The 26322-nt window shown below is 39.2% G+C and overlaps 2 protein-coding genes across 3 annotated transcripts; one reads left to right on the top strand and one right to left on the bottom strand.

The window, feature by feature from the left end:
* Positions 1-2940: 2940 nt before the first annotated feature.
* On the top strand, positions 2941-10575 carry LOC132101431 (zinc finger protein 710-like). 2 transcript variants are annotated; one of them, XM_059506386.1, is made up of 5 exons: positions 2941-3126; positions 5123-6655; positions 7955-8146; positions 8272-8446; positions 9208-10575. In XM_059506386.1, exons 1-5 carry the CDS (start codon positions 3082-3084, stop codon positions 9369-9371), a joined length of 2109 nt encoding a protein of 702 aa, XP_059362369.1. In that variant the 5' UTR covers positions 2941-3081; the 3' UTR covers positions 9372-10575. The 2 variants fall into 2 exon arrangements, with proteins under 2 accessions (XP_059362369.1, XP_059362368.1); XM_059506385.1 differs by having other exon boundaries at positions 5123-6685.
* Positions 10576-11334: 759 nt separating this feature from the next.
* LOC132101429 (isocitrate dehydrogenase [NADP], mitochondrial-like) lies at positions 11335-26300 on the bottom strand. The gene is made up of 11 exons (XM_059506384.1): positions 26099-26300; positions 17153-17244; positions 16168-16333; positions 15596-15756; positions 15348-15491; positions 13799-13935; positions 13429-13580; positions 13042-13154; positions 12108-12205; positions 11875-11967; positions 11335-11712 (listed from the first exon to the last, which is right to left on the bottom strand). Exons 1-11 carry the CDS (start codon positions 26208-26210, stop codon positions 11628-11630), a joined length of 1353 nt encoding a protein of 450 aa, XP_059362367.1. The 5' UTR covers positions 26211-26300; the 3' UTR covers positions 11335-11627.
* Between the last annotated feature and the right edge of the window lie 22 nt (positions 26301-26322).

Here is a 26322-nt window from a genome sequence, read left to right as displayed (position 1 = left end):
TAATGTTATTATATATATATATTTAAATTATGACATTTTACTACTATGGGGTAAACTATGTGCCAGATGTTTTAGCAAGCTGTGTCAGTGATTTAACAAATAATAAGTTGTGTCTCCAAATGCAGGGGGAAAAACTATTATAATTATTATTCATATTTCAAATACTGTTATGTATTCAAATACTCTGTATGTTAACCCTTATCCTGTCTGGTTTAAAAAAAATGTGAACAATGGGCAGCAAAATAACAATTCGGATCGAAATGGTGTTGTGCATTTGTAAATAGTTCTATTTTTATACATTTTTTCTTGTTTATGTAAATCCTTCACAATAACTTTGATTATTCAACTTAGTTACTTATAGTTTACCACAGACCACATTGAAGTAATAATTTTTTTCAATTTGTTTTTTATTTCAACTATTCAAAAATATATTAGGTTAATTAATGTTAATTTTACCTTGTCTAGAAGATAACTGAGTGGCACCGCTTACCCTACTTTCTTTTGAAATGTCTTGTATTTGAAAGCCTTGACCACTGTGTTTGTGCTACACCCTTTTGCTTTTATTGCATCACAATGGAGTTAGAAGGTGTCAGTATGTACAGGTGGATGGTTTCATATTTCCCCTCGTATCACCTGCGGTGGGCTAATGTATAAGTCTCTGTTCAGGTCACATTAGCACTGAGGCTTTTGAGAATTGAAAACGACCACATGCTCATACATCCCAGTCAGATCTCAACCACTAACCCGACCAGTTCAAGCCCACTTCCCTCAGTATCACAGAAAACAATGTAGCCAAAAGTTCCCTATTGCTTCTGTTCAGGTGGAGGAGAAACACACAAAGCGTAAGTAAAAGTGTCATGTCAAGTGCACACACAGTTGTTGGTTAAACCTGTAGATGGATTCTCAAACCACAAACCCCTCTAAAGCACAGCTACACGAACCTGTGGAGAAGCAAACTCAGACACACACATGCAGAAGAAACTAGTAGGCGTTCATTATTTATCATGTATTATTTCCTGCTTGTGTGAGTGTGCGTGTAAAGAGGACTGGTTCGCACAAGTCTGATACTTCTGGGCAAATAAGGTTAGGACAGGTTTCAAACCATCTGTTTCTTTATATATATATATATATATATATATATATATATATATATATATATATATATATATATTAAAAAAGGAGAGGGGAAACCCAGTGGGCCTGGATGGGTATTCCAGTCAGCGTATATTCTTTCTTTCCCCTAACTTTTGTTGTCTCCCCCTCTTCGTTTTCCCCACAGGCCGGCAGCTCTGTTGTTTTATGTACACGTCCCTGGCCGTTTCTTCTTCCATGTGGATTCTTTGTCTTTTGCGTCTTATCTCTTTGTTTCTTCCCTTGCACTCTTTCTATTTTCTCTCCTCTCTCAACTTCCTGCTATCTCTCCCCCTCACTCACACCCTCCCTCAATCTCTCTTTATCTATGTCTGTTTCCCTTCGCTCCCTATCTCTTTCTCTGTCCTTTCTCTTTTCCCTCCCTCCCTCCTTTCCTCTCACGATCTCTCACACGCACACACACACACACACATATCTTTCTCTCACTGAGACGCACATATACTGACTCTCCTACAATGCTTGATTTTCTCTCTCTTTCATGGATTGCCCTTTCCTGCTCACTGATGAAAAAATGTCCTCCACTCTTCACACACTGACGGTATACAGCTCACTCCTTCACTCAGGTGTGTTCTATTCCATAATAGAGGCTCTTTTGTGGGACTGCCAGCATATATCCCGGCGTTAATAAGCTCACGGGAAGTGTTAGACTAATCCCATACCTTTTCCATAAAGAGGATGAGCGGGAACACCTCAGCACACACCCGGCAATGGAGCAGACAGGTAGCCAATTGCATTCTCCTGATGGAAAGAAAAACGGAACTTTAATAGTTAATATCTTTCCTTGCTGTTTCCCCCCCCCCACCTCACTCTTCCACTCCCCCTCTTTTTCTCTTGCTGACGGACTCCTCTTTTTTTTTTCACACTCCACCATCCCCCTTTTTCTTCTTTTTCCCCCCCTCACTATCTCTCTCTCAGGCTGATGAAACCCTCTCTTTCACTGCGTTCTCTCTGTCTATCTCTCTTTCAGTCCACACCCCCCTTTCTAGCGCTCTCCCTCCCTCTTCTCTCTTTCTTTCTGCCTTTCTCTCTTTTCTTTGACCTCATCTTTTCTTATGCTTTGCTGTCCCTCCCCCAGTTCCTCTCTTCCTCCTTTTTTGCTGCATTTTCTTCTTCTCTCGCCCTCCCCCACCTCTTTTCTCTCCTTCTGTCGCTCTCTCTCTATCTCTCTCTCTTTCTATTTCTCTCCCATTCACCCCCCCCCCTCTCTTTTCTCTCTATACCTCTCTGTCTCAGTCCCCCTCCCTCTTCCTCTTATTCTCTCTCTCCCCCATGTCTGTCTCACTCACTCCCTCCCTCCCTCTCTTTTCTAAACTGCTTTTCTTTCTCCCTTTCTTTCTTTTGTCACTCATTTTTTTGGAGCGCACTGGCTCTCAGACATTGCACGGGCGTCTTGCGGCTTAATTATTTGAGATGCGCAAATAAACAGACCTGTAGAACTCCTCCAGGGAAACATTTCAGCATATCTCACTCAGTGGCTGTCTGACACCGGCAGACACGCCTCCAGTGCGCCGGTGATTAGGGATCACTCTTGTGTGTTTGTGCCGGCTTGAAACATGTTTGAGATCATCTCCAAAGCGAAGATGTGTTGAGAAGTGCGCTTTTGTTAGCTGAAATATGTTTGTTGAAGGGTCACGCCGTGTGTGCGTGAGAAAGAGGAATAGTGAATGTGCGCGCGAGAGAGAGAGCGAAAGAGAAAGAAAGAAAGGAGAAAGAGATGGGGGAGTGTGAGGAAGGGAGAGCAGAGAGACGGAAAGAAAGAAAGAGAATAGAAGAAATAGGTTTGTGTGTGTATGTGTGTGAGAGAGGCAGGCACACTCAGTTCTGATAACAGCAACAGTAGGAGGAGGATGAGCTTGGCTCCGCCCCCTTTGCGTCTCGCAGCTATAAATAGGAGCTGGTGTTTTTTGCTCTTCTCACTTGTCTTGAAGGATGAGGTCCCTGAAACACCTCAAACATCACACCAGGAGTAATGTGGTGAGTGCTCAACCCAAACATACATGCTGTATGAAGCGGCTTGTCTTGATATATTGACTTTGAACTGTTGGTTAATTGCTTTGTTAAAGTTTGCAACTTTTAAATTGGGGAAATGAAATAACTTTTTTCTCTCACACAGAATACCGCAAGAGTGAAATTTATACTTTAACATTTCTCTCTTTTTCAGTCTAACCTCATGTTGTCTCTCTGCGTCCAATGCAGTGTGTTTCTCCTGTTTTCTATCTCTCAGACTCGCACACACACAGGTTCATTCTGTGCTGTCTTTACACTAGCTAGGGTTTGTGTGTGTGTGTGTGTGTGTGTGTGTATGCTTTTTTTATTATTATTTTTGTTTTTAATCAATTTTTATATTCACTTCAGCTCTTCTCATACAGGCACGGCTGCTATCTTGCCCGACTGGCTCTTTCATTTGTCTTTCTGTCTTAACACTCCTTTTCTTTCCTATTTCCTCCCTCCTTCTTTCTCATTTCTCACCCTCTTATTTTTTTTCTGTTTCTGTCTCCTTCTTCTTAGTTTCAGTCTTTCACTCCCCACAACCCCTCCCTCTCTCTTTATCTCTCTGTTGTACTCTCTCTCACTCAGTTTCTTTTGGTCTCTCATCCCCCGCCGCCCCTCCCTCCCCCTCTTCTTTTCCTCTCACTCTTTCTTTATCTCTTTTTATCTCTCTTTCCTCACTCCCCTCCCTCACTCAGTCAGTCACTCAGTCTGTCTCTCATCCCCCAGCCCCCCCCCCACTCTCTTCCTTCTTTCACTTGCTTCCTCAATCAACCTTTTTCCTCTCACTCACTCACTCACTCACTCACTCACTCTTTTTTTCTGTATGTTTCTCCCTCCCTCTGTCTGACTGCTTTATAAGCAGTAATTATAAATGACATGGTTATCAGGGCATCCAGGTTTCCCTTCCCATTTCTCGCTCCCTCTCTCTCTCCCTCCACCCATTTCTTCTTTTCTTTCCCCTGTCTCTGCTTGTCTGTCTTTCTTCCTCTGTTTTACTGTTGTCAGTCGCTCCCTTCCTCTTTCCCTTGTGTATGATTTGTTTTTCTTAATCTTAAATCCGTATTGTGTAGGTTTCCTTTTTTTTTTCAAGAACAAATCAAGGTACCAGCTCGTTAGAGGTGATAATGTGTGTTAATGACTTTCTGAGAACACACACATTTACTTGTGTGTTCAGGACCGTGATTTGAGCACTCCGAGGTGTGGTAAAGTGACTTGAGCTAAATGTTCGACCAACTTCCCCTTAATTAATCCATATGTAAGTAACATAATCATCAGTCTCAAAGAACAAATTTTCTCATAGGTGCTGTATCTAACTGGATTATGTTGGCTTCAGCCAATGTGTGAAGTCCACAAATTGACTAGACTAGCTGGTACTGCTTAAACTTCACTGTCCAACCTTTTCATAGTCAGCAGTGGCAGCGCTTTACCTCACAGGAAATGCTGTGGATAGTCCACGGATGTAGAGTTCCCACTCGGACCCGGACACTCTTTGTGCTTCATGTTCGTTTAAAGACTGTGAAGGAAGGAAGCATGGCGCTCGAACAGATCTGTCTTTATCTCTTCTATCTAAAGCAATCTCTGGTGGACACAGAGGCAAGGCGTTGTCAGACTATGTCTCTTGCTTACTGCTGTGAAAATTAGAATTTTTTTTACCGTTTAACTAAAAGATCAATTAAAGGAATGATTTTCATTTCATTGTCATTTTGTGATTTTCTAAAGCAAATCCACAAACCCTATTTAAACCGCTCTAATTTGCTGTCCGCATCAGTCAACTTGGTGGTTCTGACACTCATGTAGATGTGACGCTACTGAACTGACTTCATTGCTATTGTAGTGACACTGTTGCCATGACAGCCTTAGCCAGACTTTTTTTTTTGCTACAACTGTATTGTATTGACACTTGCAATGGCAGATTTATTCTACACTGATTCTGGTTTTATGAAGTATTGGTAAGACCTGTTGTTTTGTCCATTGACAGGAAGAGCAGGAAGTTCCTCTGGTTCGCTGCTATTCTATAGTGATGGAGCATGCAGTGGACGTCGGCACTCAGACTGAACCGGTGGTGGTCCTGTCCCTGGCCCAGGCTGCTGTGCTGGGACTCATATCGCAGAACGAAATCTTCGGAGCGACAATTGCCCCAAACGGTTTCTACATGGGAGAGGGACGTGAAGGCCCCGCTCCTCCTGCAGAATCTATGGAGTATGAATATGCAGATCAGCTAATTGGAGCTAATGGAGACTATCTATCTGAGCCTCACAGGGAGAAGAGGAGGACAGAGAAGATCTACGGGTCAGAACGCAGGCGTCCAGGACCCCGTGGGAGGACCAAGAGGTCCTTGAGTGAAGGAACACCAGAGGAATCCACGGAGAGGTCTCCGGACACACCTAATCAGGTGAAAGGAGAGAGGCCTGAGTTCTCCAACCCATGTTATCTCTCAAATCCCCAGCAACCTGACAATGAGCCAGAAGTGTTGGACCTAGCACCTCGGAGAGTGCCAATGAAAGAAGAGCAGTGTAACAAAGGCTACCCTGAGACCTCGAGGGAGCCAGCCATCCAGCAGGTTGACTCTGACACTCAGACACAAGCCCACCAAAGCCCTGTGGGCCATGGAAAAGTGTTGGTGGAGTCCTCTGAGGGAGGACGGGGAAAGGAGGAGGCACAAGAAGAGGATGAGGAAGTGGAGGAGAGCGCACTGAACCTGAAAACAACAGAGGAGGATGTGAGCCCAGCAATAAGGTGCTACTATGAATCCAGTGTGACCGCATATGAGGCTGCTGAGATGGGCCTGCCAGGAGACTATGAGGAGGGCAGCCAGGCCATGATGTGGACTGAGGGTGAGAACTCCTTGGGTAGACGGATGCAGATTGACCGGCTAGATATTAACGTGCAAATTGACGAATCATACTGTGTGGATGTGGGAGAAGGCCTTAAACGCTGGAAGTGTCGCATGTGCGAGAAATCCTACACTTCGAAGTACAACTTGGTTACGCACATCCTGGGTCACAATGGCATCAAACCACATGAGTGTCTGCATTGTGGAAAGCTCTTCAAGCAGCCCAGCCATCTTCAGACGCATCTGCTAACGCACCAGGGGACGCGGCCACACAAGTGCACAGTCTGCAAGAAGGCCTTTACCCAGACTAGTCACCTTAAACGGCACATGTTGCAGCATAGCGACGTCAAGCCTTACAGCTGCCACTTCTGCGGCCGAGGATTTGCCTACCCTAGTGAGCTACGTACTCATGAGACCAAGCACGAGAGCGGCCACTGTCATGTTTGCACGCAGTGTGGCATGGAGTTCCCCACTCACGCCCACCTCAAGCGGCACCAGGTCAGCCACCAGGGCCCGGCAACCTTTCAGTGCACTGAATGTCATAAGTCCTTCGCCTACCGTAGCCAGCTCCAGAACCATCTGATGAAGCACCAGAACGTGCGGCCCTATGTCTGCTCAGAGTGCGGCATGGAGTTCGTGCAGATCCACCACCTGAAGCAGCACATGCTTACACACAAGGTACTGACACAGCAGGCCATCGAACACAAGGTACTTAAACCTCATTAGTTTTCGTAATCTTCCCGCAACCATCTTATTAGAAGTTACTCCCCAGGGACTTTGAGATTCAAACCCCACATACATTTTCCCACCACTTAATGTTCCCATAAAGCTGCTGGTTAATGTGTCATTTTCAGTTGTGTCTCGGGTATTGCCACAACAAGTTTCTATGTAAATCGAGCCGCCTCTGTCAGTCCCTTCCAGCCATCCAATCCGCCCGTTTCCCTGTCCCTTGCACTAGTATGGAGTTGTTTTGTTTTGTGTGTGCTTTGTGCAGTGAAGTGTGTCTCACAAGCTGATACTTCCTCCTTTCATTTCTCACTCTCCATGAGTATGATTCATCTCGTCATGACTGCAGTGTCAGTAAACAGAATGTGTCACAGGTCAGCAGGGTTCGAAACCAAGAACACATCGGCAGTTAGTCATTTCTTCAGCATTTACATCAACAGCTGTCAAGTTTGAGCTCTGTTGTTAGATTTATTGCTATTAGAGATAATCAATATCACTCCTAAATGAAAACACCGTTAGTTGGGCACACTACAGTTAGTGGATACCTGAACGTTTTATCAGTATGTTCTATATAATTGGGAGTTGATAATCCCTAGCTCTCCTGGGAAAGCTTTCGACTAGATGTGTATTGCCCCCACCGTTTATTTATTCACCAGTGCAAGATGGCAGTTGGCACCTAATTCTAGAACTATCCTTACTGAAATTAAGTGTCCAAACACAAGGGGTAGCCAACTCACTTATGGCATTGTAGTGTAGATTCATTGTAGTTCTTCTTAGCACATTCGTAAATAGAAAGAGTTTTTCCTTGTGTGTTAGGATGGCAGTATTCCCTGGATACACTGGAAGTGTTCATTGAATAGTCAAATTGTTAAGGAGGTAGAATGTTTAACCCTCTTCATTTGTTAATGTTTTAGCTTGTTGGAACATCAGAGCTCGTACTGCGCTGCATACACAAATCTTTTTGCCCTGCAGCATTACGATAACAACAGTGAAAAAAAAAAAGAGTGTGTGTGAGTTGCTCTGCATTATGGATTCTAGTGAGCAAGCAAGACAGGCACCCTACTGATGGATTCAGCTCTGCTTATGAAAACTAACCACTTTTTCTCATTCAGCTGATGCCAGCGATAAATCATTTTTCCACCCGCTCTCGAAACGAATAAAAAAAATCTACCGCTAATTACAAAAGTTACTTTTAGTGATCGTCACATTTGAATCATCGCTAAATATATTGCTGTTGTCTTTCTCTTTCAGGGTATGAAGGAATACAAATGCGATGTGTGTTCTCGCGAGTTCACGCTCTCTGCCAACCTGAAGCGACATATGCTGATTCACACTAGTGTGCGCCCTTTCCAGTGCCACGTCTGCTTCAAGACCTTTGTTCAGAAGCAGACGCTTAAAACACACATGATTGTCCACTTGCCTGTGAAACCTTTTAAGTGCAAGGTGGGTATGAAGAAATCTTCCATGCCAATATAACCCTGCTGGAGTCCTCCAGACAGTCTGTATTTTTCTGCCTGATATAGCTGTGCATCATAGACCTCTAACAGTTCCTAAATTGGTTTCTGTAGGTGTGCGGGAAGTCCTTCAACAGAATGTATAACCTGCTGGGTCACATGCACCTTCATGCCGGTAGCAAACCCTTCAAGTGTCCTTACTGCACCAGCAAGTTCAATTTGAAGGGCAACTTGAGTCGACACATGAAGGTAAAACATGGAATCCTGGACACCTCAACTGAAGGACAAGGTAACAAAATGCAAATCTGACCTCAGATTATACGTACTTCTGACTCTTGCTGTTCTCAATATTATAGAAAATTAGAAACGACAAGACCGGTTTAGCCTAGAGGTTTATAGAACTGTTTGACTCTGCCTCTCTGTGGCCTTATAAGGCGGAAGTAAAATCTGATGCTATTAAAAATCAGCTAGTCTGACGGTGCACTCCAAAAGCGAAGCGAATATTTGCGTTACATTACTCTAGATTACTCATGGGATGTTTTTTGTGTCAATCATAAAAAAAAAAAAAAATTTAAAAAAAAAATTAATAATAATATTAATTTTCTGACAAAACCAGACATTTCAATAAGCTCTTCACTGATTAACTTACATGACAATGCATCATGCATATTTTCCACTCAAGTTTACATTTTTCAATTTGCATGGAAAACACAGTTGAGGCAAATATTGCATGTTTGCGGCAAACGCATCACCCAGCCTGAATTCTCATCTATTTGTGTCTTCGTATTAACTTCGAATGGAATCTACTAAATTTGCTTTTGGTGTGCACAGTGTGTCTTGCGTGTGTAAAGAAACATACCACGACTTGTGAAATACGTTTGACTGCTTCAAAGATTTTTGTCAATGACTTCATTTTACAAAATTATAAATTAATGGTATAAAATATAAACCCCTGAATTCACGTTGCATATATATTGAAAAACCAAAAAGTGTTAAAGGTAATTATGCTATTAGCGAGGCTTATATTTGTGTCTCCATTTCCTTCCTCAGATGTCCTGCCTGATGCGGAGGGTCAGGAAGAATACGAGGAAGAGAGCTTTGATTACAGTGAGAGGGAGAATCTAGCCAGCAACAACGCACAAGATTTGGCGAAACTCGCCAAAATTAGCTACTACAACTACTCTAAGGTTTCTGCTCGCTACAACACAACTTAAAAAGCTGACTGAGACACTAAAATGTGGTTTAGGGGGGAAAAAGACTTTAATGGTCATTTCTGTAGTACTCTTGACTCAGACATGAGCCACTGAGGAAATAGCCATCATGAAGTGGATGTGCACTGGAAGCCATTTTGGCTCTGTGAAACAAATGTGATAGCAGACTGAAGCTTCATTTTAACATGTCATTTCACATTAGGGGCCATCCTGAAGAATAAAGGACTGTGTGTGTAGGTGCTATTGTTTTTGAAACAAATGTTCCACTTTTGCCCATTACAGTGCAGTTTTTATCATTTGTAGGTCACATTCAATGGTGCAGTGAAACAATATGCACAGATGTAAGAAGGCACTTAATCTATACAGACAATCCACAGCTCTGACGGCCATAAGGCATGGGACAGTTAACCCAAAAAATGAATATTTTATCATCATTTACTCACCTTCATGTTGATAACCAAACTGTTGCTGGTAACCTATGAAAGTCAATGGCTACCAGCAACTGTTTGGTTACCAACATTCTTCAAACTATCTTATACTGTATGTTCAACAGAATAAAGACATGCATACAGGAACAACATTTTCATTTTCAGGTGAATTGTCCCTTCAGTCTTGTTGGTGGTTTTACTGCCCAGCAAGTTAGATACCACTTTATTGGATTTAACCAAAGCTGACAAAGTGCAAATAGTTCTCATTACATGTTAACTTTCCCAGAATTTAGTTTTTAAGCATACTGTGACTTTTGTTAAGATTCCCTTTCAGCAGTTTGTGGTTTTCGATGAGCATATGCAGTTTGTAGCTCACAGTGGATTGAGTTTGTGGGAAAGTTTTTCCAGAGCATTCTTTTTTTTTTTTTTATAATGATGAGCCAGCCCATGGCATTTGATCACTGTATAGCCTTCCGGATATTTTTTTTGTTTGTTTGTTTTTACATTTTTGCAAATAGTATTTATTGGTCAATGTTCTTGGCATTCATAAGTGTAAATGCATTGCTATTGTTCCAGATGGACGGATTTTATTTCAAGTTGAAAATATACAAGCTAAGCCATGGGTTTAGTTCAATTTGAGTATAATTGCATTATTTACCCAAGTGCATTGTTTGGTCCATCTTCTCTAAAATACAAGAATCTTCTGTCTAAATTATATATTTTTTTCCATCTTTAGTTTGATGAATGTAATAAAACAAACTAAGATTTGTCCCTTTAAAGCGTTCAATATTTCACAAAGCCATGCATCAGCCCAAAACAAAAAAAGAAAGTAAATCTCTGAAATGTTTTATTAGATTGCAGTCTGTTCTTCTGTGTACTACATACTAGCTAACTATGTGGGCTGAATTCATTTCTTTTTTTAAAATGTGGTAATCTTCTAGCATCATTTTTTTTTTTTTTTTTGGTGTGGCTTAAATGACCTTATTCCAAACCTCATCCAATTTAATCTCCTTGGACATAAAACCTCGTAACGTGCACTGCATCTTTCACAAAACCACCAATACTGGTTGAATTTTGACGAGGATGCCCTAAAAACACTGGACAAAAATATGAACTGCCCTTGTGTGTGCAAGAGAGTGTCTCATCCATCATTCCAGCGCAGAGCTCAGGAGTGATGAACGACAGTCTGCCGACATGTGACAGAGCTCGAAACCCAGCAGAGAATGATTGGGGAAATTCACCATGTATTCTCCATCTAGCTAGGCAACTCAAAATGTTAATGTGCAACACAAGACTTGGTGCATTTTTATTGTTTTAAATGGTTGTGTCCTTGCATTTTAGGCTGTTCGTTCTAAGCTAGGCAGGAGTTTTAGTTTTGTATAAGCTTTCGATTCTTTTGTTGCACACTGATGTGAATATGATGTTGATTAATGTTAAACGTTGTGCTATGGACATTATTATAAATTAATACATTTATTTACCTTTAACCGTGTGGAGTATGAGTGTTTATATTGTGATAAACCACACAAGAACAGGGATCCAGGTGGCAGAGTTTTATTAGAGGGTCTCTCACGTGGCCCTTAAACTTGCTTTTTCCTATGGTTTTATACAGTATCTGACATACAGTACTTCATCTTACAAAAATAGACCCCTGGAGGTGCAGGAAGAGATGGGATCACCCATCAACAGGATTAGCTAACAGAACAGCAAGGATCATCACTATGTTTTTATTACTCCTCCCTTCATACATTATATTGTATTCATGACCTTTAAGTTAAAAATGAGGTACAAAAAGACAGACACTCTCCATGGTGTCCAGGCCCATTGTCCTTCATTTGCGCAGAGCCTTGTCCAGGTTTGTCTTGATGGCATCCAGGAAGTCTGTGGTGTTGACGTAATGCTCGTTCAGCTTACAGCTGTGGTCACACAAAGACAAATGTTAATGACATCAGCTAAAGAAAACCTTAATTGATGACAGTAGTTTTATCATTAGGACTAGTCCTTTAATGGAGGTCAAAGACATTAAACCTGGATCATTTTTTTTATATGCTCAGAGTCTGAATAATTTGCTGACTTACTTGGCGAGACCATGAATGCAGCCAGCCAGATCCTTGGTCATCACGCCACTCTCCACAGTCTCCACGCACACCCGTTCTAGAGTCTGAGAGAACCTGCACAACAATGGACAACGATTAACAGTTACACTTCTGTTTAAACATTACCGCTATGATAGGAATGCTGCTGCAATGAAATAAAGCTCCCCTATCTTATTCCTATAGTAAATATGACTGGAAGTAATAAATTAACTTACTTGATCAGGTCTGGGTTTCCATCAAGTTTGCCACGGTGTTCCAGTCCCCTGGTCCAAGCAAAGATACTGGCAATGGGGTTAGTGCTAGTTGGCCTTCCCTGTGTAAAGTTAAAAATCAAATATGATAATTCCTTTGGCTTTTGGCTGCAAGTTCAAGCACTATGCAGGCATTTCTTATGCAACTACATAGTAAAAAACTGATTACAGAATACATACCAATACAAAAAGCAGGGTATTTTATTTATTACCATTTTATTAATTACAAAATATTATAATTACAATACATTGTAAAATAATAATAATTATTACAGTAAACATTATACAATGGCTGCATTTACTTAATCACAAAAATATTAGACATTATATATTTTGTGACCCTAACCCTAATCCTGAGTGTCACATAATCCTTCAGAAATCATTTTAATATGCTGGTTTGGTGCTCAAGAAACATTTCGTAATATTATCAGTGTTGAAAAAAGCTGAGCTGATTAATATTTTTGGGGACTGAAAAGTAAAGGATTCTGTCATAAATCAAAACAAATAAAATTAGTTTGAAACATTTTAAATAAATTAAGTAAAGGTTGTCTCATATTTCTGAATTCTGAAATACAGCAACAATACCAAGTGTTCCATCAAAATGTTATGTTAACTCAAGCACACATATGCCCTTTTTAAAACGTTCAACGCCAAGTTAAACGTTCAATGTTCAAATGCTGCAGTTGAAGGCTGTCATTTTTTCCTCTCACCACAAGATGGCATAAGGCATTAAAAAATCCAGTTGTGGAACCTCCTGGTTGCTTTATTTCAATTCTTTTTTTTCTTTTTTTTTTGATAAATATGAAACAAACTATTCAATTTTCTATCTCAAATCTAAACTGGTATGCAGGAAATGACACATAGCAAAACAAATAAAAAGAATTGAATATAAACAAACCTTCTGGTGCTCACGATAATGCCTGGTTACTGTGCCGTGAGCGGCCTCGGCCTCAATGGTCTTTCCATCAGGACACACCAGCACAGAGGTCATCAACCCCAGAGAACCGAAACCTGCGGACAATATTCAACATCTTTTAATAGGTTTTATAATTATTATTATTTCAAATATCCTCCTTTATGCTTTATGGGCACCATGTGCCTTTATTTATGGACTAAACAAATTGTTGCCGGTTTTTGGTCTAGAACATGATGATGACTTAATCTATGACTTGGAAGTGCTAAAAAAAAAAAAAAAATGCCATAAAACAGTTCTGGTTCTAATTGGATGAACATGGGTACAATGTGAAACAGGCAGACAATGTTTTAAAAAGATCTTTTTATTTACCCTGAGCAAGGATGTCAGACTGTACATCTCCATCGTAGTTCTTGCAGGCCCACACAAAGGCACCTGATGACTTGAGCACCTGAGCCACCATGTCATCGATGAGCCTGTGCTCATACCAGATCTTCAGCTTGTCAAACTCTGACTTGTAGTTTCTACCCACAGAAAACAACAACAAAAAAAGACTGTTCAGTATTATGCATTGAAATTACTTTCAAAGAAAAATACAGTTTCACATGTCAGCACTGCGACAGCATCTCAAAGTGCTAATCTCATAATTACACAGCAACACGCGCTCACAGAAAACACATGGTGGAAGTGTGTAAATAAAAAGCGTGCCAAAGACACCGATAAATCCAATGCTTCTTCTCACTTCTCATAGATATCCTGGAAAATGTCCTTGAATCTGCCATCGTAAGCCTTCAGGATGGTGTTCTTGGTGCTCATGTAGAGAGGCCATTTCTTCTGAATGGCATACTGGAAGCAGCTGTGAGCGAAGCCAGTGATGGACTGTTAGAAAGAGACGAAAGACAGAATGTCACAAGTGGGAAAATAGATTTTCCACTTTCACAATGTGGAATTCAACTAGGAAGCGCCGGCTGTGTAGTTGAGCAAAAATCACTCTTCAAACGTGAAGTGGAAATTGTGTAAAAAATGAATTCTAGCACTATCAATTTGCAGCTTACAATGAACAGACACTTCATTCAGTCAATCTCTTTTGAGGGGAAAAAGAGGCCACTATCAGCACCAACTCTGAAGCAGCCTGAAGCAGACACCTCATCTGTTGTAAAGCCAAACAGACCATTTTCCTGACTACAAACAAAGATTTCAGGATACTCAGGGTTCACTGCGGCTACACGATCTAAGGGAGGTCATCTATTATCTAGACTTTATCCATCCGGAGGTGTAAGTGCAGAACATAACAGAATTTGAGTCAAAAGGCCTTAATTATACAAACTCAGAATACACGAGACAGTCTAAAAATGTCTCTAATTTAAGGTGTTATTTTTACACCTTCAAGATATATCACCAGCAGAGTATAAGCTCATTAACAGAAAAAAATACATTTTTCAAATTCATTTTATGCATTTGCCCATTTTTTTTTAATACAGAAGAAATTTAGGAGGTCCCAGTAGATATGCTGTTTTGGATTAATTTCAATGCTTTGAACACTTTCAAGAGGTCCCACACCTTTTAACCAACTAATTTTTGTCTTCACAAGTCACTCTGTGATTACTGGATTTTTAAATCAACTTACTTTGAATTCACAAAACAATAATTTCAAACCAATTATGTAGTTAAATGTTACTTTTATTCTTCTGTAAAGGATTCCACATACATCACTGTTCAAAAGTTTTGGCTTGACAAGTTTATTTCTTTTAAAGTCTGCATTTATTTGATAAAGTAATATTGCCTAACAATTTTAAATGTTTCCATTTCAATGTAAAAAACCAAACTACATTTTCAGCAGCCATTACTCCAGTCTTCAGTGTCACATGATCCTACTGAAATTCTAACAAGCTGATTTGGTGCTCAAGAATAAAAAATTTTTACCATTACCAATGTCGAAAAAAGCTGTTTAATGGGGTTTTTAAGATTTGAATAGATATGCCAAAAGAACATTTATTTTAAGATAATTTATTTGAAACAAATTTTTACATTACATTATACATGTCCTGACTGTTCATTCTAATCAATTTAATAATTCCTTGCTAAATCGAAGTATAAAAATTTACTGACCCTTAAGTTTTGAAGATATATTTAACTTTAGATTAATGCTTTTTATAACTTGTGTAGGAAAGTATACTTGACTTTGTAACATGACTGTGGGTACCAATTATAAGAAAATAATTATTGTTCTTGTTGAAAATTATTGTTGAAAAAAACAAAAAAAAAAACAACCTAGTTATATGTCCACTGACCTCGTCAGTATTATACATTCCCATTCCACAGCCACCACCAGGGAAATCGAACACCTCCCACTCCTTGGCTTTGCTTCCATCGGCTGGAGAGAAGACCATTTTGAATTTGCCTGGTTGGCTCACAACAAAATCTGTTGCTTTGTACTGCAAATCAACAAGAAGATTGCAGTTCAGTGGGAATAAGAACACACTGGGGGGAACAAAATAAATACAAATTAAGACCACCCAGATCATCCAAAAAAGCAGACCTGGTCACCGTGGGCATGCCTGCCAATGATGATGGGCTGTGTCCAGCCAGGAACAAGTCTGGGAATGTTCTTGCATATGATTGGTTCACGGAAGACAGTGCCGCCCAAAATGTTCCTGATGGTTCCGTTAGGGCTCTTCCACATATTCTTCAGCTTGAACTCTGTCAAGTGTCATTGATGAAAAAGAATAACATAATGCATTTAAAAATATGCCATTATGCTTTTGTTTCTATGCTTATGTTTGTAGAAATATGATTGGAAACAGTTCCAGCACATGGCTTCTGTAGCAAAATGACTTGTGCAAATTAGTAGTTGAACATTATGGATTTTAGATGGCTAGAGAACAAGATGATAAAATCTGATGCCACCAATTCAAAAAAAAATATTTATAAGAATATTTGTTTTGTACATTTTCCCAATTCACAATTTTTTTTTAACAAAAATAAATATACTGGAAGATAAACTGATAAAAACTTGATTTATCAGTTATCAGCAGATTTTGATAATGTCAAAATGGGAAAAATTGTACAACATGTCCAATACTTCAATTTATCAAGTGAGGAGTGCCATACCTTCGACCCTAGCTTCATCAGGTGTAATGGTGGCGCATTTCACAGCAACATTGTATTTCTGGGTAGCTAAAGCAGAGTCGATTGTGACTTGGTCATCAGTCTGGTCACGGTAAGGAAGACCCAGGTCAAAGTACTTTAGCTCCACATCCACATTGGTCAGAATGAGCTGCACACAATTTTGTGTTAAAGGTTTAAATGGAGACATTCAAAAAAAAAAAAAAAACCTTAAAAGCAGGTAATTTGGTGATTTTATCCTAAAACAGGGATAGATATATATATATATATATATATATATATATATATATATATATCCCTTGCTCCTACCACATCTTAGTATTAAGTTTGATGATGCAAAAATTTCACACTCCCCCTATAAATGACGCCACACTTGATCATTTATATTCTGAATGATCCTGAACACCATAGTTAGAATAATCTCTGAATTAATGGCATTGTTTTTCTGGCTAGAAATAATGAGCCCATTCTGATCCTCCACTGAATTGGCAGAAAAATGTCAGCTTGTGGAACGTCACCACCACCATCTGCCGTCTCTCTCAGGAGGCAGTCAGTGAGAATGACCTCAACATTGGCCCTGGCCCTGCATGATGTGGCCGTAATCTCCCGGTCTTCCAATAAGCCTATCACACTGTCTTTTTAAAAAGGAGATCTGCGTAACACACCAATCACTCCTCCACTCTTTCCTCGTCTGTTTAATTTCCCTAAGAGACACCGTCACATTCCCTTTCCAATTTCCATCTCCTTTTGTCTTTCTACTCGTCTAACCCAATTTTCGTTCTGTCTGTGCCTGTCTACGCTTCTCACTCTCCTGTTTCTCTCTTTCCTTTGCCCTCTACATCTTTCCCTCCCGCATTCTGTTCCTCTCAGTGAGTGTGTGTGTGTGTAACAGTTTTATAAATAGACTAGACAGACACCGCTTCCCTCCCCCTCATTCTGTCATTCTCTCACAAGCTTGGCGTTTAAGCACCTTTTCTTTGATAAACTCCCAGATGATCCTGGTCATCTCATCTCCGTCCATCTCCACCACCGGTTTTGCCACCTTGATACGTTTATCGGCATCTGTCAAATAAAACAAAAACAATCTTTCGATCAGCCTGTTTTTTCCGTTCAGGCCTGAATAAGGGATTGTTTCTTCCCACTCGTGAGACAACCGGAAATTAGTGGTTCCTCAAAGAGGAGGATAATAAATACATATAAAACTTGATTCACACCACCAGCCACTACAGAGCGGTCACTAGTAGGCCTTCTGAGCTCTGGTTGCAAAAAAACAATTTTATGCCGACATTTACAGCTTTTATGCTGCTAAATATCAGTATTCCAGAGAGAAGAGCTTGTGTGTAAACTAATTATGTTACATTGCTCTTTTAGTCTAAACCAATCTTGTAATACAAGGCTATTTTAGGATTATCATCTGACCACCATCAGACTACAGTATAATTTGAACACTTTATTCAGCAAGGTTGCATTAAATACATCAAATGTGACAGTGATTTTTATTTTTATTTGTTTTAATAAATGTTGTTCTTTTGAACTTTCTATTCTTTATAGAATTCTGAAAAATGTATCACCATTTCCAAAAAATAGTAAGCATGTTTTTAACAGTAAAAGAAACATATCTTGAGCACCAAATCAGCATATTAGAATAATTTCTAAAGGATCATGTGACACTGATAATACACTACTTATTATAATATTAAAAAAAAAAGCTAATTTTGAATATTTCACAACATTACGGTTTAATTTTGTTTTTTGTTTTGTATCAAATAAATATAGACTCTGTGAGCATAGGGTGCTTCTTTCAATAACTACCAACCCCAAACTTTTAAAAAGTAGTGTAAACATGAAAATATGCATGGAAAATCGGTCCAATGAACTTGAACTCTTGATATTTAGTATTTGCAGCACAGTTTGCACTGTGGTTTTGGTACTTCCTGTTAGTGCTTGACAGTACAACAGTATACACCATCTCAACTCAAGTTACAAACATACAAAAAAAAAAAAAAAAAAGGCATCAGCACACGGTTATTTCACATATGCAGTGCTCTTTGAAACTTCAAAAACACCCTAGGCAAAGTTTTGAGTTTTGGACAATATGATCATAAACCCTTATCAGTTCTTGGCATAAACCTATGAAGTAACTTGCAATTATCATTGAAGAATGGCAATGATTTTCTGCTTGATTGCATAATAGCAATCTAAATATCTGACCACCAGATGTGCCACCTTTGGCAGCTGTAATGCCTGACTGCTGGATTAAACTGGACCATGTTTCATTTTTAAAGATGATTGGGTCAGCACACTCTTATAGCTTTATAGGTTAATAGATAACAAACCAATCAGAACACCATTTAGATATGCTTTACAAATAGTTCTTAGCTAATATATTTATTTTTCCTGAATTCAATAGTTTTTTGGGGGGGTTATATAGGTTGTGTTGCCCATTATCAATGTAAAGTCATCATTATATGATAATGATTTATATTGTTATTGTCCAAAATGTCACGTTATAACATAGGGCGTTTCCAAAGCATGAAGAAATGATAAAGATATAAAATGACTCATACCGCCTACTCCTGCCTACTGCTGAAATAACCAATTTGCAGCAATTTCATGAATAAATTGTTCACCTTTATTGTTTTAAACACCTTTATATGTCACTGCTTTACACTAAAGCAAGTAGAGTTCATCTCACTCTCCTCTTCTCTCAGTGGGGACAAAGTAGAGGAAGGAGGGAGAGCCATGGAGGGAATCAAGTGACTCTGTTACACTTGCCAAGCTCCTACTAGAGAGCCACTCCATCTAAAGAGTCAGCAATGCTGTCAAAAACAGTGAAAGAGTTCATAAAAGACAAAATGTTGTCAATAAAGCATGGCATTATCACCTTTACAAGCACTGTGGGTAATACATTTACCATACTTCACTGATGTAACACTCTATAAACTACATCTTCAATCCATTTCAGCAGCCATAGGTCATGTCCATCAAGTCAAAGTTCAGACCCTTTAAACATTTCAATCAAGTTCAATTGCAGCATGACATAGAAAGTCACACACACACAAAAAAATCTAATGTTTAACATTTATTATGCAACAGACGTACATAAAAGATGAACATAAAAGCCTTCAATAAATTATAAAATTTCGGCCATCCCAGGATATCATCCACCAAAAACACCACCACTAAGCTACAGAAGGGCCAGAAAATCCATCTTTCAGACAGAGTTACTGCTTATCACAGCTGTGTCAACCAAAAGTGCATTATGGGTAAGGCCTTTCACTTGAAACCTGACTGGGTTCGTAAACAGAAATTACATAAACAGGGAATCCTGGGGAAAAGAATACTCTCACTAATCCTAAGCAATGGGACAGCTTGCTAAAGGAGGTGGAGGGGTATATGGGCAGGATTATGTAAGCATGCTTCAATGCCCTGTTTCTAACAACACCGCAGCCATCTGCACAGCAAATGAATCCCCCCATATACAATGCATTTATGTTGAACTGCGGCATGAACTAACGTGCCATGATGGATTGCAGATAGCTCACATTTCCTCAGAAATTCTGTGAAATGTCATCCAATGGAAAATAGAATCTGCAAAGTATGCTGAACAAGATCATGTGATCTACAATACAGTGGCCTTGAGTTATTCCTACTGGAAACTGAATGTGATAAAATAACTCGCTTCACATGTATTGAACATAAAATAGCACACTGCACTGCAGTGCCACTTTACTCCTACACTACTGTACAATGGACGATTCTCTGGCATTGCATTAGAATCCAGCTGGTGCCAAATTAACTATTTTAGGAACATTTATAAATGCATTTAAATACAAAAAGTAGCTTCTAAACTACCATTTACATTTAGGGCAATAATTAACCTAATTTGAAATAATTTGTGATCAAGCATACAGTAAAGACACTAAAATAGTTAAATTCTATTGCTATTTTAAATAACTTTTATTTTTGAACATATTTTTAAAGGTAATTCATTCCTGTGGTAGCCACACTGAATTTTCAGCAGCCATTAGGGCTGCAACTAACGATTATTTTGATAATCGATTAATCTGTCGATTATTTTTACGATTAATCGATTAATCGGTTTATGTACTTATATTTTAGTTTTTTCCATTTTTTTCCCCCAAGTAAATTATTAATAAAGGGTCTTTATCATTCAGCATAGATTTCTAAGAGATTTTAACCATTTTGCATTGTCATATCCTCATCAAAAATATACCTGGAGTTGTTTTATTATGTGTTAGTAATCCTTTTGTTGAACTCTTCTGCAATCAGAACACTGACCCATACTCTAGCAAATTTCACAAGGAGATTTCAAATAATGTTTTCACCATGGCAGTCCTTAGAGCTCCTAAAGTAGTTTAACATCCCGAACAAAGCTTAAGGAATCTTTCAGAACATATTTTCACGAAGAATAAGGATAAAACAGAATAAAATTGCAGTGCGTTGTATTTTATTATTTACTGGGAAACAGCTTTATAGCTTATGCTGTGAAATTGTAAACAATCCTTCGAATATAGTGCCAATGACATGAAACCTGAAAGGAACTCACATTTTAAAGTAAAATCCATCAGAAGGTTGTCCAGAAAAAAAAAAAATCGGACACACACAAAAAAACCTGCTGTGAAAAAGAGCAGTGAATACTTAGAAAAAAAGTGCATTTCAAATATCTTTAAACATTTACCTCTCTCATTCAGTCATAATTAGGCTGCACGACTGAATTATGAACTGGTAAACGACAAACTGATCACAGAACATGTTTGTAAAGCTTTAAATGTTAACTGTTAAAAAGCTATGTTATCAGCTTTTACGACTAAACATTTGCAAACAACATTGTACTGGAGAATCTGCACAAATAAAAGTCTTAGGGGCCGTTCACATGTCGCACCTAAAAACGCGTGGAAAACGCTAGGCGCACCGCTTTCTCCTCCTTTCCAAAGCGCTCGGGCAGAAGCTCCCCTGAGGCGTCTGCCTTTGCTAAGCAACCATGACGTGCTCTCTCCTTGAAGACGCGGAAATTTCAGCAAAGGATAAATGGATTTGCAGCTCTAAAAATCGCTTGCAGTAGCTCCGCTACTAAATTTTTTTTCAAAATGGAAATCCATATACAGCTATGGTCAGCTGTTCCTTCATCTTGGCTGAGCTTTAAACACTGTTACGGGAAAGGATGAAGCTGATTATTTAGTTCTTGTCACATGACCCGCGGTGCGCTTGCCGCATTCTGAAAAGTTGAAATGCTTTTAACTCGATGCGGTGCGGACGCGCCTGGATATGGAACGGGCGCGTTGCGACCGTGTCGCTTCCATTATGAGCGCGCATACTGCGCGCCTACATTGGAAATAACGAACATGAGCGCGCAAAAGACGCGATATGTGAACGGCCTACTTAAACAGTTTAGTAGTGCATAGTTTACAGGTTAATCTTCTTTTTTGAAGGCTCAAAGTACTCCCACATCCCGCTGAATGCTGCAGAGACGCTGTTTCGGGAAGCACGTGACATAAAACGAGGCCAGCTATTGGCTATTCGCTACTTCTCCTGTTGTACTGGCTGATTAAAACCTCCGGTGGCTCATTACTGCCACACTTTGGTCACCCAGATTTGAAATATGCCCGAAATGAGCCGCTTACGGCAAATAAGTTATTTAGCAACGAATCGATGACTAAATTAGTTGAAAACTATTTTAATAATCGATTTTAATCGATTAAATCGATTCGTTGTTTCAGCTCTAGCAGCCATTACTCCATTCTTTATGTTACATGATCACCCAGAAATTGATTTGGTGCTCAAGAAACTTTTATTAGAGTTTAAAGCAGTTGTTCTGCTTAATATTTTTGTGGATATGCGAAACCTTGTTTCAGGAGTTCAAAAGAACAGCATGTATTTGAAACAGAAAGATTTCGTAACATTATAAAATATCTTTACTCTCACTTTTGATCATTTTTAATGCATCCTTGCCAAATAAATAAATAAACATACAAACAGACCACAACTGTTTTAGCAGTAGTGTAAGTGTTTCATTCAAAAGTATTTAATATAATTACATGTTCGGCACCAAGCCTCTTAGAGTCACAGTATTTCATTTCTGTAAAATAAAAATGACAATGAAACACTTATTTGAATTCCAAAGGGTTTTTTTTATCAATAACATTTGAATGCAACTCATTTCTGAATCTTATTAACAGTTCTCTATTTATCTCCATATTTCTATAAACTATCTTTAAAAAAGGTATGTAACATTTCCAAGCAAACTGTCAATGTGGCCATTAAAGAAACATGTTTCGATCTGGTGCCAATTTCGATACCTCAGTTTCTATACCGGTTCCTAACTATACTTTTTTCGATACCGTATGTTTTAAAATCCATTTCAACATCAACACAAATACATTAAACACAAAACTTTTATTTTTCACCTTAATTAAAAAATTCTGGTAACACTTCCACAGTAGCCACAAATGTACAGTTGTCTGAGAAGTTATGAAATGCTCTTTAACATCATGAACCATAAAATGTAGTCATCGTTCTGCTATGGTTTATTTTCATAATAGGTAAACACAGGTCACAAGTTAACACGGTCACATTTCGTTGATTCAGCAGCTGTACAATGTGCCGCCGAGAGTCTTGTCTTGGATCCAGAGACCTGGAGATGATTCGGTGCAGATCAGTAGCTCGGTGGTTTGTGACTGTTGTCTCGCGGCACGCCGTCTTTTAGCGCGTTCGAAACCCGCGCCAACACAGACGTACTTTATTTTTTTGTTTATCCTACTTACTTCAACCGCGAAACAGCCGATCATACTATTAACTTGTAATCTTTACAAGAATATCAGAGTCATGCAATGAGCATGTCTGCGTTTATTAGACACTTAATATCACGTCAGTTTGTGCTTTCAGAATCGCCGAATCTGCTGCCCTCGTTCCAGCACATCTGCAGCGGAGACCTAAACCAGGAAGTTGGTCACCAGATAACATGGTAACCAGTTAAACCGTAACACCGGCTTTGGTTGCAATACTCTTTAGACCTCTTTGGCATTGTAAAACGGAAACGTTTTGAGAAAAAACAACTACACTTGTGTTGTGTGACTGCGAGTATCCTCAGAAACGTCACGTCACGTGGTGGTGGACAGCCAATCAAGGCGAATTTAGGTCCATACATGCACGTAAGCTACAAGCTCACACAGACACAGTCGCTTGGCAAAAAAAATAAAAATACCGCCACTTGGCTTTTGGAACCGAAATTTGGCACCGACAGATAAATAATTTTTCGATACTCATAGTATCGAAGTTTTTCGTTCGATACCATAAAGGCATCGAGGTTCGGTACCCAGCCCTAGTCATTTACAGACTTGAACCATTCCAATTGACAGAATTTGTTTGCAAACTATTCCTTTCATACCTAACTAAAGGAAAAGGCCAAGTCAACCCACGTGTATCTAAGCCTCTACACAAAGCATGTGGTCAGCATATCATATAGCAAGCAATCACTCCCACATGATCTTCTGATTTTCAGTTGTCAAGGACATTTGCAAACATAAGTGTACACTTGTGCTCCACACTTGAAGGTCAGTAGTAAAAAAAAAAAAATCCATTGAGGCGAGTATATTCACATAGAGTCCTCACAAATCAATTGGGCAAATGTTCCTATACTCTTTCCTTGTCTTAAATTTGACTTTTTAATAAGAAGTTGTAACATAGAAGGACTAAAAATAAAAACAGCTAACGAGCTGGGATGAAGAAAAAAAAGATGTTCAGATGCATCTCCTAATATAGGAAAATAAATCAATACTTAAAGGACAAATTTCCATAAAACAAAAAAAATATTTTTTTTATTTATATATGATTGCATATTACATACATATTATATATTCAGGAATAATTTCTATTAAGCCTCAAAAACATCACAGAAATTTATAAATAAGTACTGTGGGCTTCTAGGCTCTCCTTACAACCCATAAAACCTCTTGGCAAAAGTCAAATCCAACCTTGTGACTTTAATGAGAGAGAACATACAAGTGTGCTTGGCATTGTGCCTGAACTGATGACCATAAAGCCAATCTGAAATGCAAGAAATCTTTTCGATACAAGACTGCTGTACATTACATAAACTGTGGTTGACACTTCACCTATATTAGCTCAATGAAAGACCCAAAAAGTCTTCGGCAACAAGGCAAGCCTTCTAATAAACTTGGCATTACAAATGTTTAAATGTGGTCTTCCTCAAGTGCAAAAGGTTGGGTTCTATCATCACATGCAATCATTTGGATGTGATGCACGAGTGCTGGTGTTAATTAGGACTAACCCCTTCAGAGTAAAGAGTAAAGGTGACCCCAGAGGACATGAGGGCTGGTGTACACCAAATAAACCAACATTTGGACAATCCTCCATGACAGCTAGTGTCTGTCAGGACGTGACACTAATTCATTCACAGTTGTGCTTAAAGTTCTGCCCTTCATTTGTCCGTTGTTTCAAAGTAACACCCTAAAAGATGCATGTTTCAGAAGTAGGGATGGGACGATAACCGGTTTTATTGATAACCGTGATAAAATGTGCTGAAGGTTAGTAATATCGTTTAAAAATGAATTATCATTAAAACCGTGTTTGATTATCGCGGTTTTAATAACTCACTATTAAATCATGTCCAGCCAGCAACAGTCTGACGCAAGCGCAGCGCACAATGTTTTTTTTTCGAGAAGGAATGGCGAAAGTCAGTGACTTTTCTATGCTTTTCTATGCTTCTACACTTTTCATTGTAAGGATGGAAATGCCACAGAATTTAATCTTTCTTTAAATTAAGTGCATAGAGTTGCTTGTTTTATTAGTTGTTTGTTGATTATTAAATATAAAACTTGCTGAAATGTTTTCAGTGTGAGCATCAACTATTTTTGAACACTTTCATCTCGTTTCAACAAAACCGTGATAATATTGATAATCGTGATAATTTTAGTCACTATAATCGTGATATTAAATTTTCATACCGTCCCATCCCTATTCAGAAGATAAGCTACAATCTATCAGCAAGTCCAAACTTTAGCTCAGTTGCTGCATCAAACAGGACATTAAAATCAATGCAGCCTCCTTATCAAACAGGGCACATAAAACTAGGATGAAAATATTATGTGCTATGGTGTAGCAGTCAAATATCATGTTTAAAACAGATAAAGTGCTTGTTGGTCATTTACATCTTAATTTTCATAGTCTGCACTCAGTCAATACTAAAATAAGACGTGCTGACCAGGCCGGCTGACCTTGAAATGATTTCATACCGCAGAACAAGGAAAACAGACAAAACCCCACATGAATGTTCATTTAACTGGTTACCGAGTTATTTTAGAACACAAAGCTGTTTGGTTACATGTTTATAATTACATTTGCAGGAGTATTTTCGGCGAGAATAGTTTTTCATACGTCCTTGTGAACAGCCCATCCGGGCGATTCACACGCCAAAAATACATTCAAACGACTCTCTGACTACGCCGTCAAATTGTTCAAACGTGCAACGATGTTATGAAGACATGGTTTGCCTTTAAGAACCGGTATCTTAAACAATGGTTTCAAGGAAGCTAATATATCGTATATGTTGCTCATTTAAAAAAAAAAGACATCTTATAAGCGAACAAAGGCGTGACTTCTGCCTATTTAATCGCGCGAGTCCCGCTGCACGTACAACGTCACCGAGAAAATAGCGTTCCGCTGTGGGCTAACGTTACTGAAGCCACGAAAAGATGGAAATATGCAACCGGCATTTCCCGATACAAGCGCGAGGTATGTGGCAAGAGTGAAAGGAGATTTAGATTTAAATTTAAAAGAACATCGTCTCAGATAAGCATTAACCGGTGTTAAAGCGCCGGTTAATGCGGCTTTGTATTGACACGTTTATAGACAATTGTGGAAGTGGAAAACTCACAGTTCCTCTGTTGCAAACTCTGGCAAGAAGCTGGAGCAAGAACGGCGGGGGATTTGGATAAAGTGGCCGCGGACCTAGTGAGAGAGCTGAGGACCTTCAAGTAACCTGCCATGTCTTTTCTCTCTCTCTCTCTCTCGACGAAAACACAAGAGGTTGCTGCCTGACTTCACTCCGGTCGAAGGAAGGGTCGAATGAATTGAAGCCTACCGCAATAAACGTAGCTC

Source organism: Carassius carassius, chromosome 23 (genome assembly GCF_963082965.1).
Source record: "Carassius carassius chromosome 23, fCarCar2.1, whole genome shotgun sequence".
In the NCBI taxonomy this organism is placed as follows: domain Eukaryota; kingdom Metazoa; phylum Chordata; class Actinopteri; order Cypriniformes; family Cyprinidae; genus Carassius; species Carassius carassius.
Note: the sequence above shows the minus strand (reverse complement) of the source record. Positions and strands in the feature narration are given on the sequence as shown.

Excerpts from the sequence above, each read along its gene's own strand:
- LOC132101431 (XM_059506385.1), top strand. The coding sequence starts at position 3,082 with ATGAGGTCCCTGAAACACCTCAAACATCACACCAGGAGTAATGTG. Across the intron at positions 6,686-7,954 it reads AGCAGGCCATCGAACACAAG|GGTATGAAGGAATACAAATG; the intron begins GTACTTAAACCT and ends TTTCTCTTTCAG. Across the intron at positions 8,447-9,207 it reads CACCTCAACTGAAGGACAAG|ATGTCCTGCCTGATGCGGAG; the intron begins GTAACAAAATGC and ends TTCCTTCCTCAG.
- LOC132101429 (XM_059506384.1), bottom strand. The coding sequence starts at position 26,210 with ATGGCAGGTTACTTGAAGGTCCTCAGCTCTCTCACTAGGTCCGCGGCC. Across the intron at positions 15,757-16,167 it reads TGATGAAGCTAGGGTCGAAG|AGTTCAAGCTGAAGAATATG; the intron begins GTATGGCACTCC and ends GACACTTGACAG. Across the intron at positions 13,936-15,347 it reads GAATGTATAATACTGACGAG|TCCATCACTGGCTTCGCTCA; the intron begins GTCAGTGGACAT and ends TCTTTCTAACAG.